The 12,635-nt window shown below is 31.4% G+C and overlaps 1 protein-coding gene across 3 annotated transcripts in view; it reads right to left on the reverse strand.

Moving 5' to 3' along the window:
- Positions 1 to 1,357: 1,357 nt before the first annotated feature.
- LOC129246381 (protein charlatan) overlaps positions 1,358 to 12,635 on the reverse strand; it is a 78,505-nt gene continuing 67,227 nt past the window's right edge. For 2 of the 3 annotated variants that reach the window (XM_054885152.1, XM_054885154.1), the window contains 3 exons: positions 9,418 to 10,458; positions 8,270 to 8,599; positions 1,358 to 4,551 (listed from right to left, as the gene is read on the reverse strand). In XM_054885152.1, coding sequence (XP_054741127.1) covers positions 2,577 to 4,551; positions 8,270 to 8,599; positions 9,418 to 10,458 — 3,346 coding nt within the window. In that variant the 3' untranslated portion in view covers positions 1,358 to 2,576. The remainder of the gene's footprint in view (positions 4,552 to 8,269; positions 8,600 to 9,417; positions 10,459 to 12,635) is intronic. The other variant, XM_054885155.1, reaches the window with a different exon arrangement.

The raw sequence follows: 12,635 nt of genomic DNA on the forward strand, positions 1-12,635 counted from the left end.
TCAAATTGAAATGAGTATAATGCGTTGCAATTACTACTAATCGTACATACATATAAGTGTATTGATTAAAATTTCTTCAAATAATATTTCTTGCAAGAAAAAGGCCACTTCAGGGTGACTTAAATGGTAAAATCAAATATAATTAGGTTGACTAAAATAAAATAATTAAAATAAAATGAGTAAAATACGTATGAGTATAAAATGAGTATAAAAAACAAACTAAAAATTGGAATTCATTTTTTCATTTATAAAACAATTTTTTAAGCTAATAATTTCTTTTTGTTTTTAATAAAATACTCAACTGGCAAGTGAATGCGTATATTAGTGATGGGAAGTCACGCGTACTTCTGAGATTCGAGTAATTTACTACTTTAAGCATCGATGCTGCCCAACCACTCGTTTATAAAATTTCCATGAAATTCACGCGTAAGTGAATTACAAAACTTGCCAGAATATTTCTGAACTTTGTATTCTCAATAATAATGCAGACCCATGGCAAAAAGACTTATTTTAGTCGCATTTTTTCGTTTTTTTTTTAGTTTTTGTGTAGTAAAGAAAGTACTTTATGTAAGTACTTTTTGTTATGCGTGTGTATGTGTGTGATTCTTGTGTTTTGGTATTTTTTTTAACAAATGGCAAACTAAATTCAATGTATTTAATCAGTTTCCTCTTCGCACCACAAAAATTAAATAAATTCTCACAAAAATTAGCCACTCAACGAGGCTAACACTTCCACTAAAGTTTATAAATATTTCTGTTATAATTTGCTTTTTGTTTTCAACGAAATTAGCAACTTAAAGCTTCGTGTAAACACTGCCTAAACACACACATGCAGGCGAACGTGCCTGTTGCATGCGCGCGTATGGGAGGGAGTGTGTGTGTATTTAGTTGCTAACTGCATTATGCGTTTTTACGATTTCATTTGGATGGCGCCAAATACAATAAAATACAATACAATATTGTAGATTATTTAAAATTTAACATATACGAGTATATAATGAATATTAATTTAAGCTGAGCTGCAGTTTCGCAGTTTTACTTCTTTTCCTTTAAGTTTTCAAAGAAAAATTATTTCAGGTACTTTATAACTTAAAAGTAAGAAACTTAAATACGTACATTTAGTGTCAATTTAAAATTAAACAAAAAAATGAAAATGAAATTACTGAAAATTGCATAATTAACTATATATATGAATTCATATTTTGATGTAGAAAATTTCATTCGAGTGACTTTTGTCCTTTCTTCTGCCGTTTTCTGTCTTCCGACTTCCGACTTCTGTCTTTTATTTGCATTTTCAAAGCATAGTCTGCGCTAACTTTTGTAAGTAATTTATTACAAGTATGCAAGTTCAGTTACATTGTTTTTGTTTTTGTTTTTTGGAAATGTTTTTAGTTAGCATTTAAATGTAAGGAATTTTTTGTGTGCCATCTCACAAAGCAGAACAAAACGTGAAATGTGTTATTTTAGGCGCAGGGGCGTTTTCGTGTTGCAAGTTATCATTTAAGCGCCCAAAAATGGATAGCGGTTTTTCGCTTAGGTCAAGCTGAATCTCCAACCACCACAATTTTATGACACCACCGAACACCAGATGGACGTTTCGATGAGAAGATAAGTATTTTCATAACAGAAATTCACTCGGAGTTAGCGGAGGGAGCGCGTGTGTGACAACCGCTATTAGAAGAAAAAAGTTTGTTTCATCTACGCACTGGGGTTTACACAAGCGGATGTACAGACGGGCGATAGGCCCAGTAAAATAGCGCTGTCTAGTGTGCTAAACCTCAAGGACGGAAGGCGGCCACTTTTAGTAGTGTTTGAAAGCCAGAAAGTAGGTTGGTTTTGGTTAGAACGCGCTGTGAAAGTACAGTCAAACTTTGATAACCTGAACTTCTACAACTCGAGTTTTCTATAACTCGAACTAAATCGAATGACATTCAATTTTAGTTCCATAACTCGAATAAGAGTCTTGGCACAGGCTTCACTAAGTCGAACTCCGTTGGAAGAATCCTAAATAATGTATGTTTTTTTTTTGTTTTTTTGAGTGAAGCCCTTATTTTCTTTCGTAAAGTTTCATTTCTACGAGTTTATATTCTACGAGCATAACCGAAGTCTTTAAAAGTGGAAAATATTCTTTGCGTATGGGTGAGTCGAGTTATAGAAGTTTGACTGTAGCATAAATTGATTTCTGAGCGCTCTCAGGTCCCCGTTTTGTCTTGTATAGCCGAACAAGAATGGTGGAGATCATCACAGCGGTATGCAAATTAGACCAAACTTTTTTGAGTAGCATGAAAGCGCACGAATTTTGTATGCGCACCACAGAAAATATTGGGTGTCGTACAAAGTGCCACGTTGCATGGCACTCAATGTGTTAAAATCCTCATTCATTTTTCTGCAATTTACTTTGCCCGCGAATATAATTTTAGCTTAAAATGTTCAAATTAAGCAACACAATTCATCTACAGACGTCTCCACTTCAACTACACTTTACGCCCCCACTAACTGTATTCAATTTTAATTTGTACAGTTGACTCAAATAATTCACCTACGTATGTGTGAAATCTTTGATTTCCTACCCCACTCTATGCTCTCAACCCTGCTTTCTTGGCCTTTTTCGTCTGCTTAGACTGCTTCTTCATTCCCCTCTTCGGCATCTTCTTCAGCTTTCTGTCCATCTCCTTCACACCGCTTCGCCGTTTGCTCTGCATTACGTCATCATGCCTACGCCAATAGTGCAACATCAAGCTGGTGCGCTGGCCGAACGCCTGCTTGCAATAACGACAGCTTTGCTGCTTGGCACAATGCTTCCAGTATTTGTGCAGCGCTAATGACCCGTTCGTGTGATAGTTGAATACGAGCATTGTGGCAGCGCGCCGCTTGTCTTGGGCGCACGTACGGCAGCTCAGCTTCTTATCGACCATGCGATTCAAGTACTTGTCGCGCAGCATGGCCACTATAACCTCCGGCGGGGCGCGTATTTTCTTGGGCTGTGCCTGCTTGCGTGACGAGCGCTTGTCTTGGGTGTTCTGGCCTCCGCCAGCAGTTTTTAGTTGTTGTTGTTGTTGTTGTACGGATAGGGGTGTGGGTACTGGTTGTATGACCGAAACCTGTGCTGCCTTTGGCATCACTGTCGCCGCTGGAGTGGGGAAAAATTCAAATGTCTTGGACGTAGGCACGGAAATGGGCGGTTGTGTGTTCGGAATGAGTGGTGGCATGTCGTACGTAGAACTTTTGCTAAAGTCCAGGGGCGCAGTGAGGTACTGCTGCTGGCAAGCAGCATCCGCCAACAATGGCAATAGTGTGGCTATTTGTGAAAAGGCTGGCTGCGGTTGTGGCTGCTGCATTGGTTCTTGCTGGTGCATTTGTTGTTGCTGCTGCTGCATTGTTGGTGGCCGGGCGGGTATGATTGGTGCTAGGGTCACTGCGGGCGGTGGTATTATCAGCGGCGAACGCATGGGACTCGACGGGGAATCATTGCCGGCAGACGCTTTTGGTGTGATAGTTAGAGTTATGTCGTCTTTATTGAGCAAAAACTCGATGCAACCCTCGGTCTCGCTACGCAGGCGATTGCATCGCTTTGGTAAGGGTTGCTGTGACGGTTGTGGTTCTGGTGTCGGTTGTCTCTCATGTGCCATTTCGGCAGCCATCGGCATAGACGTCTCGGTATAATATTTGTTGATCATGTCTTTAACGTAATTTTCTATTGCTGAGTTGACTTTATTCAGATTCTGATATTCCAGAGCGGCGAGGAGTGTGGCAGCATTTTGTTTGTTATTCTCTTTGTTTGCGATGTTGTTGCGCAAATTATCTATCATTTCACGACGATATTCGCGTCTCTTCGTCTGTGGGTTGTTGTTTTTCTGGTAGTTTATTGGTTTGTTGTGATTATTGTTGTTCGCGGGAGGCGATCTAATAAGCTGCTCTCGATTTTCATCGTTGCCCCAGAGTGGCTGGTTTTTACGCTTGTGATTAGCCGCTGCTGCTGCCATGATTCCGATTACTGATCCTGATGTTTCAGGAGAATCGAAATTTCCGCTCCAGAATGCCGATATCGCCTGTCTCTGCTCACTGTTCCCCATACCGCTGCTGTTGTTTTTTCTGCTGCTCTTGCTGCTTCTGCTGCGTTGGTGCATTGCTGTTGTTGAACCAGCTGAACGTCGCTTACCATCAATTTTTAACGGCGATGTGATATAATCACTCGACGATGTCGACGAGGCGGACGATGGTGTACACTCATCGTCTTCGCCGGTCGAATACTGACGCTGACGCATTTGACCGTTGATGTTGTTCATTTGTTGCTGGTTATAATTAATACGGAGCTCCTGTTGCTGCTGCTGCTGCAGAAGATGTTGATAGTTGTTAGCATAGGTGGTGTTGTTACTTAGGGAAGGGACTAGCGTCGCAGCCTCTTTGGTCGTCCATTGTGATGAAGGCAGTTTATTATTGAACAGGAGTTGATGATTAGCTGGAATTTTCAACTCGTGCACGCCTCCCGCCTTAGGAAAATCCTGAGCGACTGAAGCGGTGTTGCGACTAATGGCGTCCATTTTTAGTAGACTGTTTGAAGAAGAATAGAGAAGAAAAATAGAGATTAGTAAAAAAACAAACGTAATGAAAAGAGGAATACAATTTAAGAGAAATAAATGTATCTGCATATGTAGGCGTGTAGTCGAAAAAATTAAAAAAATAAAAATAATAATAATAATATTAAACAACAGGAAGTGAAAACAAGCACTAAAGCAAATTTAATTAAAAACTTTAAAAAATGCTAAAAATAGTACATTTAAATAAAATATAGATAATAAATAAAAATAAATTAAATACAAATTGCCCAAAGATCAGATAAAAACTGAAATATTATAAATAAAACAATAAAAAATAAAATAATAATGAGAAAATTATAAAGCGAAAGTCGCTTAAATAATAATAATAAAAATATAAAGCATTTGACATAAATCAAAATATAAAAAATTATAAAATTAAAATAAAATAATAAAATTAAAAAAAATAATACAATTAAAATAAAATAATAAATTTAAAGTAAAAAAATAAAAATAAAATAAAATAATAAAATTAAAATAAAATAATTTAAAAAAATTAAAATTAAAACAAAAATGATTTTAACAGCATAAAAATATAAATAAAAGTGATGTACTTAACAATAACAAAAAAAAAAAAAAAAAAATCTTAAAACACCTTGGCCAAAAATAATGTGAAATAAAATACAAAGTAAAAAATAAAAAAAATATAATACAACGTGAAATAAACGCAATTACTATTAAACAAAATAAGATAAAAAATAAAGTAAAATAATTAAAACAATATAAAACAAAGGACTTAATTAATTGCAAAGATAATTAAATAGACAAAAGTGAACAAAAAAAAGGAAATAAAAAGTAAATTTAATGAAAAAATTATTCAATTTTATTAAGTAACAATAAAATAAAACAAAATCAAAAGTGAATAAATGAAATAAAAACATTAATTAAATTAAAAAATAGAAAAAAAGGAAAACGTGGGTGATAAAAAACGAAGTGAAATTAAACAACTGAATATAAAATATAATATTAATATAAAACATAGTACATAGATTAAATAGAACAAAAAAACCGTTAGATAGAAATAAAGCGATGCAAGCAAATTTAAAATAAAATTAATTCAGATAAGTTAAGTATTGTATATAAAAATAAAAATACAAAAAACGTTATAAAAATCTGTAAATCAAAAATAATAAAACATTAAATTAAAAAAATAGAGATAACACAACTGAGAATAAAGCAGAACTAAATTAAATTGTGTTAAATAAATAAAAAATAATTTTAGAATTAAAAGAAAGTTAGAAAAAACTAAGGTGTTATGAAAAATTGGAAAATAATTGAATTAAATTAAATTGAGATAAATAAAAAAAAATATTTTAAAATTAAAAAAAAAAACAATTTAGAAGAAACTAAAGGTAATATAAAAAAATTGAGAATAATTAAATTACATTAAACTGAGTTCAATAAATAAAAATTAGTTTTAGAATTACAAATTAAAAAGAAAAAACTAAAGTCATATAAAAATTGGCAAATAACTAAAAAAAATATCTTAGAATTAAAAAAATTTTTTAGAAAAAAACTAAGGTGGTATAAAAAATTAGAAAAGAATTTAATTAAATAAAACTGAGTTAATAAATAAAAATTAATTTTAGAATTAAAAATAACAAAAAAAACTACAGCGTTGTAAAAATTTAGACACTAATTCAATTAAATTAAATTGAGTTGAATAAAAAACTATTTAAATTAAAAACAAATTGTGGAAAAAAATAAAAAAATAAATGTTTAAAATTATAAAATAAATTTAGAAGAAACTAAGGTGATATAAAAAAATAGAAATTAATTAAATTTAATTAAACTGAGTTCAATAAATAAAAATTCGTTTTAGAATTACAAATAAAAGCAAAAACTCAAGAGATATAAAATATTGGCAAATAACTAAAATAACTAAGGTGATATAACAAATTAGCAAGGAATTTATTTAAATTAAACCGAGAATAAAATAAAAATTAATTTTAGAATTCAAAAAAAAAAACAGCGATGTAAAAAATTAGAAAATAATTGAATTAAATTAAATTGAGTTAAATAAAAAAAATATTTTAGAATTAAAAACAAAAAGTCGAATAAGAAATTGGAACAAATGTTATTAAATTAAACTCAGTTAAAAAGCAAAAATTAATTTTGGAATTAAAAAAAAAAGGTTAGAGAAAATTAAAGTAATATACAAAATTGGGAAATAATTTAATTCAATTAAATTGGGTTAAACAAAAAGAATTTGTTCGAAAATTAAACAAAACGTTGGAAAATTTAAAGTGATGTCAAAAATGGGAAAATTATTAAATTAAATTGCGTTAAATAAAAAATAATAATTTTAGAATCAAATATAAAAAAACTAAAATGATAAAAAAAATTGGGCAAAATTTAATTCAATTAAGCTAAGTTACAATAAATAAATAAAAATTAATTTCAGAATTGAAAAACAAAACGCTAGAAAAAACTAAAATGATATAAAAAATTGTAAAAACAAATTTAATTATATTAAACTCAGTAGAATAAATAAAATTATAAACAAATTAGTTTGAAAATAAAAAAAGTTAGGTAAAGTCAGTTGAAAAAAAACTAATTAAATTAATTAAAACTAATTAAATAAATAAAATAAAAATAAATATTAAATAAAATAATTTAAAAAAATCTAATTGAAAAAAAGTTAGACAAAAGTAAGCTTAATTAAGAGTTTAAAATAAAACTAATATTGCACGGCAATAAATTAAAATTATAACATAAAATAAAATTAATTAAAGTTACAATTTAAAAAATAAAATAAAATAAACGAAACAGAATGAAATTAAATACACAGCGACGAAAGCCAGATAAAAAATAAAAATAATAAAATTATATAAGTAAAAAACCATCAAATTAAAAAAAATATTTACAAAAATAAAATTAATTTAAAATACGAAAAACAAAGCGAATAAAACATAGTAATAAATTCAAATGAAAATATAAAACCAAAGAAATGAAAATGTAAAATCAAAGAAATTACAACAAAAAAATCAAAGAAATTAAAATATAAAATCAAATAAATTGAAGTTAAATGAAGTTAAACACATAACAAAATAATAAATTAAACAACGTTAGACAAAAATAAAAAGTAAAAATAAAATAATCTGTGAATGTGCAAAATAAAAAAAATAAACAATTATAACCAAACTACATTAAAATTATTACAATAAAAATTCAATAATGAAAGTTAAAAAAAGAAAGCAGGCCTTAAAGAATGCGAAAATAACAAATCGGCAACGAAAAAATCTTCAAATAACCAAAATTTTCAAGTATTCATATGTATGTAGGTATGTATGTTTATAGACGAACTCGTTCTATAAGTTTTTCACACAGCTAAGGAGCACAACAAAAACAAAATAACTTCAAACTTTTCAAATGAAAATCTCATATTTTTAATTTTCATATACTTTCTCATTTAATTATATGGAATAAATGAAAAACTGAATGATAATCAGCCGCAAGCAGCCAAAAAACAAAAAAATCTAACAAAAAACAAAAAAAAAAACAAATCACACAAAATGCATAAGAAAAATACCAAAAATCACGAACAAACGAAAGACTGAAAACACAAACTTGTACACGCCCCATTATATGCTGTGTATGCATGTGTGTATGTACATACACAAAATGATCTAAAGCATTTATTTGTTTTTTTTTTTGTTTTGTCTTTCATTTACCGCGCATAGTCTTCCGGATCACTTCCGTCGGCCTCAAGATATTGAAATAATCGTTCCGAGCCGCGTTTTTGTGCGGCTGCATTGGGCAAACCGCCCGTTAGTAGATCGTGTGGCGGTATTAGTGAACCATTGGCACTTAGGCGCCAACCCACCATCGAAGTGGGATTTACAATGATTTCCTGTAGTGGACCGCCGGTCACATTACCGCTGCCATTATCATTCGTTGTTGTTGTGGTGTAAATGGTCACCGAACCACCACCACCAACGTTGCCGCCATGATTACTGGAAGTGGATGAGCCGCCGCCACCGCCACCACTATGAGTTGTATGACTTTTTTTGGGCAGAAGATAGAAAAATTTTAGATTTTTTTCTTCTTGTTTTTGTATTTTTTTTTAAGAAAGAAATTATATTATAGTCAAATACTATACAAATTTATGCGAAAACTTTACTTTAAATTACAGTTTTTTAGCTTTCCGAAAACCTATTAATTTTTGTTTTGTTTTTTTTTTTTTGCGATCAATTTTTTTTACATTTTCATTAGCGCTCATTGCGAGATATTCCTAATTTTCAATTTATTCCCTTATTTAAATCACACATTTTGGAATTTACATGCATTTCAAAACTACAAAGATTCCTTGGCTACTACAATTTCGTCTATATTCACTTTCCTAGTCCGTCTACCTTTTTAACGGCATGGAAGAATTAGCTGTATTAACTGTTTATTTACCAGTATGCCACACTCGAATTTGGAAACATATTTACACTTGAATTATTCGTTATTAAAGTGTTGCCAATTGTACGCAAAACGTCCGAGCTCGAATTCGAATTGGACGCAATGCCGTTACTTAAGTGATTAGTTGGATTTAGATTGCCTCGCGCCGGCCGCGTATCGCTGGGACTGCGAGCGCAAGGCGAGGTGGAAAGCAAAGAGAAGAAAGAAGAATTACGATCATTAAATTTTAGTGCATATGTTTTTGAAGCTACTGCCTTCTTTGTTAGTTTCACTACACAACTCTTAAAGCTAATTGTTAGTGGAGGTTAGTACTTTGCTACTTGGATTACTTGCAATCTCTCGCACGCCTTCAATGCCAATTGCATATGCATTAATAATTGAAGTAGGAAAATATGCAACAACAATAGATACTCACTGCACTTCGTTGACGTGCGCCTGGAACTCCTCCTGCGTGTCGCCGAGGAAGGAGCACTTATTGCAGACACGCTTGTCGTGCACCTTTAGCACGTGCGTGGCCAAGCGTTCGGAGCGCGCGGCCTTATAGTCGCACAACAAACAGACAAACGGTTTTGTGTGCGTATTCACGTGCCGCTTTAAGCCCCATCTATCGGCACCGGACCACGGGCAGAACTCGCAGTTGAATCGTTTCTCGCGTTTCGGCTTAATGCTGCCACTAGCAGCGCCAGAGTTGCCAATAATGCCACCATTGCCACTGCCACTGGCGCCGATATCATCCTGCTTCTCTTGTTTGAGTTGAGGTAATGGCGCATCAGCAGCCGTTGCCACTGCTTCAATAGTCTCGGCAATACTCATAATAGATGAAGTGGGCTGACGTTGCGCCTCCATGAATGCATTTTGTTGTACGATCGCGCCCTGAAATATGATGTTGGGCTTCTGCTCGGGTGAGCCACAACCGGCGTTCGGAATGTTTACCTGTTGATTGTTTACCGCCGGTAAAGCGACATTGACACGCACGGCGGCATGATGATTGCTACCGACGCCGCCATTGTTGGACGTACTTGAGGATGCAGGACGTCGAGTCTTATTGATGTCGTATTCCAGTTCGCGATGCATGCGCAGGAAATGTTTCTTCACATGATCAGCCCGATTGAATTGCTTCATGCAAGCGTAACACTGGAAGGGCTTGTCCTCTTTGTGTATGTTCTCGTGGCGAGTGTAGAGATCTCGTCGATCGGTGGAGTAGGAACAGTGAGAGCAGGCGTAACGTTTTCGTAGTGCTACGACGCCATTATTGTTGCTATTGTCGCAATTTTGGTGGCCGTTGGACCGTCTGCGACTAGTTCTGCCACGAGCAGCATTGGCTGCACCGGTGGCAATGCCATTCGATGGTGTGGGTGCCGCTTGTTGTTGGGCCTGGCCGGTGTTCATGGTGTTGCCGGAGGTTGTGGGACTAGTGTAAATTATTTCGGTGGTGGAGTCGTTGCGATTTTTGGATCTGAAAGTGCAGAAAAAAAATTTACGTTTAAATAACTTTGTTTGTTTTTTACTAAAAACAGTAAAAAAAATTAATTAAGTTAAAGAATATCGATTTTAGTTATAAGCAAATGGGGTGGAATTAAGCGTAAAAAAGCGTGAGTGGAAAAAAACGTAAGTAAAAAATATTCAAATTATGTAAAAGTATATAAAAGAAAATAGTAAAAATTGTTATATTACATAAAAAATAAATAAAAAAACTATTCAAATTATATGAAATAAAATAAACGAAAAAAAAAATGAAATAAAATACATAGCGACGAAGGCCAGATAAAAAAAATATATAACAATAACTTAAAAAAAAATTATACAAAAAAATATTTAATTTAAAATACGAAAAAAAAAATTATGTACAAATTATATAAAAAAGAAATTAAATAGTAAAAATTAATTAAGAAACTAAATTAAGATGGGTTTTTTTCTCATTTTTAACAAAATAATAAATAATGCAATGGAAAAAAACCATTCAAATAAAAAATATCCAAAAAAAATTTTAAAATATTGTATGTATAATAAAAAAATAAATGAATACTAAAAACGTTATAAAAATGAATTGCATACAAACTGTTTTTAAAACATACTTAAGCAGTCTTAAAAAAAGTACAAAAAAAAATGACAAAAAAAAGAAATAATAAAATAAAGTTAAATAAAAAATATTAACATGATGAAAAATTATACTAAAAAAATGAAATGAAAAAATGAATGAGGTAAAACATATTAAAAAACAATTTAAATAGTCAGAGTAAAATCAGAAATATTTATATATTATAAAGCAAGAAATATTAAAAAAATATGTATACAAACTTTAATAGCAAAAACAAAAAATAAAAAATAAATTAGTCAAAAAATTTAAATAGTTCGAGTAAAATAAAAAATAAATTAAGTGACAAATATTAAAAATATGTATAAAAACCTTTAATAGCAAAAAAAAAATAATAATAAAAAATTAGGTAAAAAGTATTAAAAAAATCTTAATAGTCAGAGTAAAATAAAAATAAATTAAATGACATATATTAAAAAAAATTATAAAAAACTCTAATTGCAAAAAAAAAAAATAAACTTTTGAGGTAAAAAAAATTAAATAGTCAGAGTGATAAAAAAAGATAAATTAAGTGCGAATATTAAAAATATGGATTCAAAATTTAACAGCAAACATAAAATAAAGTTAAAAAAAAATTTTAAATTAATCACAGTAAATAAAAATATGTAACCAAAAAATAGTAAAATTAAAACAAGGAAACGAGGAAATCTAAATTAAAGATATACTCGTACATTAAAAAATACTAAGTTTTTTATAATTTTTCCCCAATTTTCGAATTAAAAACGGCCTAAATTGATAAAAGCATATCTACTTAAGTAAAAAATAAATAAAAATCAAATTGAGTATAATAAATTGTAGTAAAATAAATAAAACAAATACGACGCCCTTTCTAAATCTGTTTCGCAACAGTAGCATTTCCAACAAAAATACAAAACTGAGCACAAAACTAAAATCTTTGACAATCAGCGAATGCCAGCGTATTGAAACATATGGTATACCATTCTTCGCTGTTATACGGAGTTCTGCCTATGAGACAGTTCAGTTCTGCATGCATTTCATTTTGTTAATATTTCTACGATGTTTCTACAGAAACAGAGAACTACAATTTCATGCAGCCGCCAAATGGCAGATGGTTTTTAAGAGGTGCTTTATCATGACACTAATACAGCTCGGCCAAACAGCCTAACAGAAGTGTACGCTCCAATTGTTATTATTATTAGTACATTCGTGGATTTGCCATTGCTTTCATGCGCACAGTGGACTTTCAACCCGGGCCCAACTGTCGTCATTCACCCATGACGGCCGTATTTTCTAAGCTTTTTGATATTTTCGTTCTGTGAAAGTAACTTAAAATGACTTATCATAATTATGGAATTTATTTACTTAAGTAGTTGTAACTCCATGATTCAATTATTAAAGGTTTGCTCACTAGTGACATTCGATTTTTGACACTCCCTTACAAAAGGTTGTATTTAAGTAGGTGAATAAAGTTGAACAAATTAAATCCTTTTTGGTAAAAATGGTAGCAAAAAAGTATTTTCTCAAACTAAATAATTGTACAAATAGAAGTTATTAGCGTAAATTGCCAAGTCTGATAT

Source organism: Anastrepha obliqua, chromosome 4, assembly GCF_027943255.1.
Source record: "Anastrepha obliqua isolate idAnaObli1 chromosome 4, idAnaObli1_1.0, whole genome shotgun sequence".
Lineage (NCBI taxonomy): Eukaryota > Metazoa > Arthropoda > Insecta > Diptera > Tephritidae > Anastrepha > Anastrepha obliqua.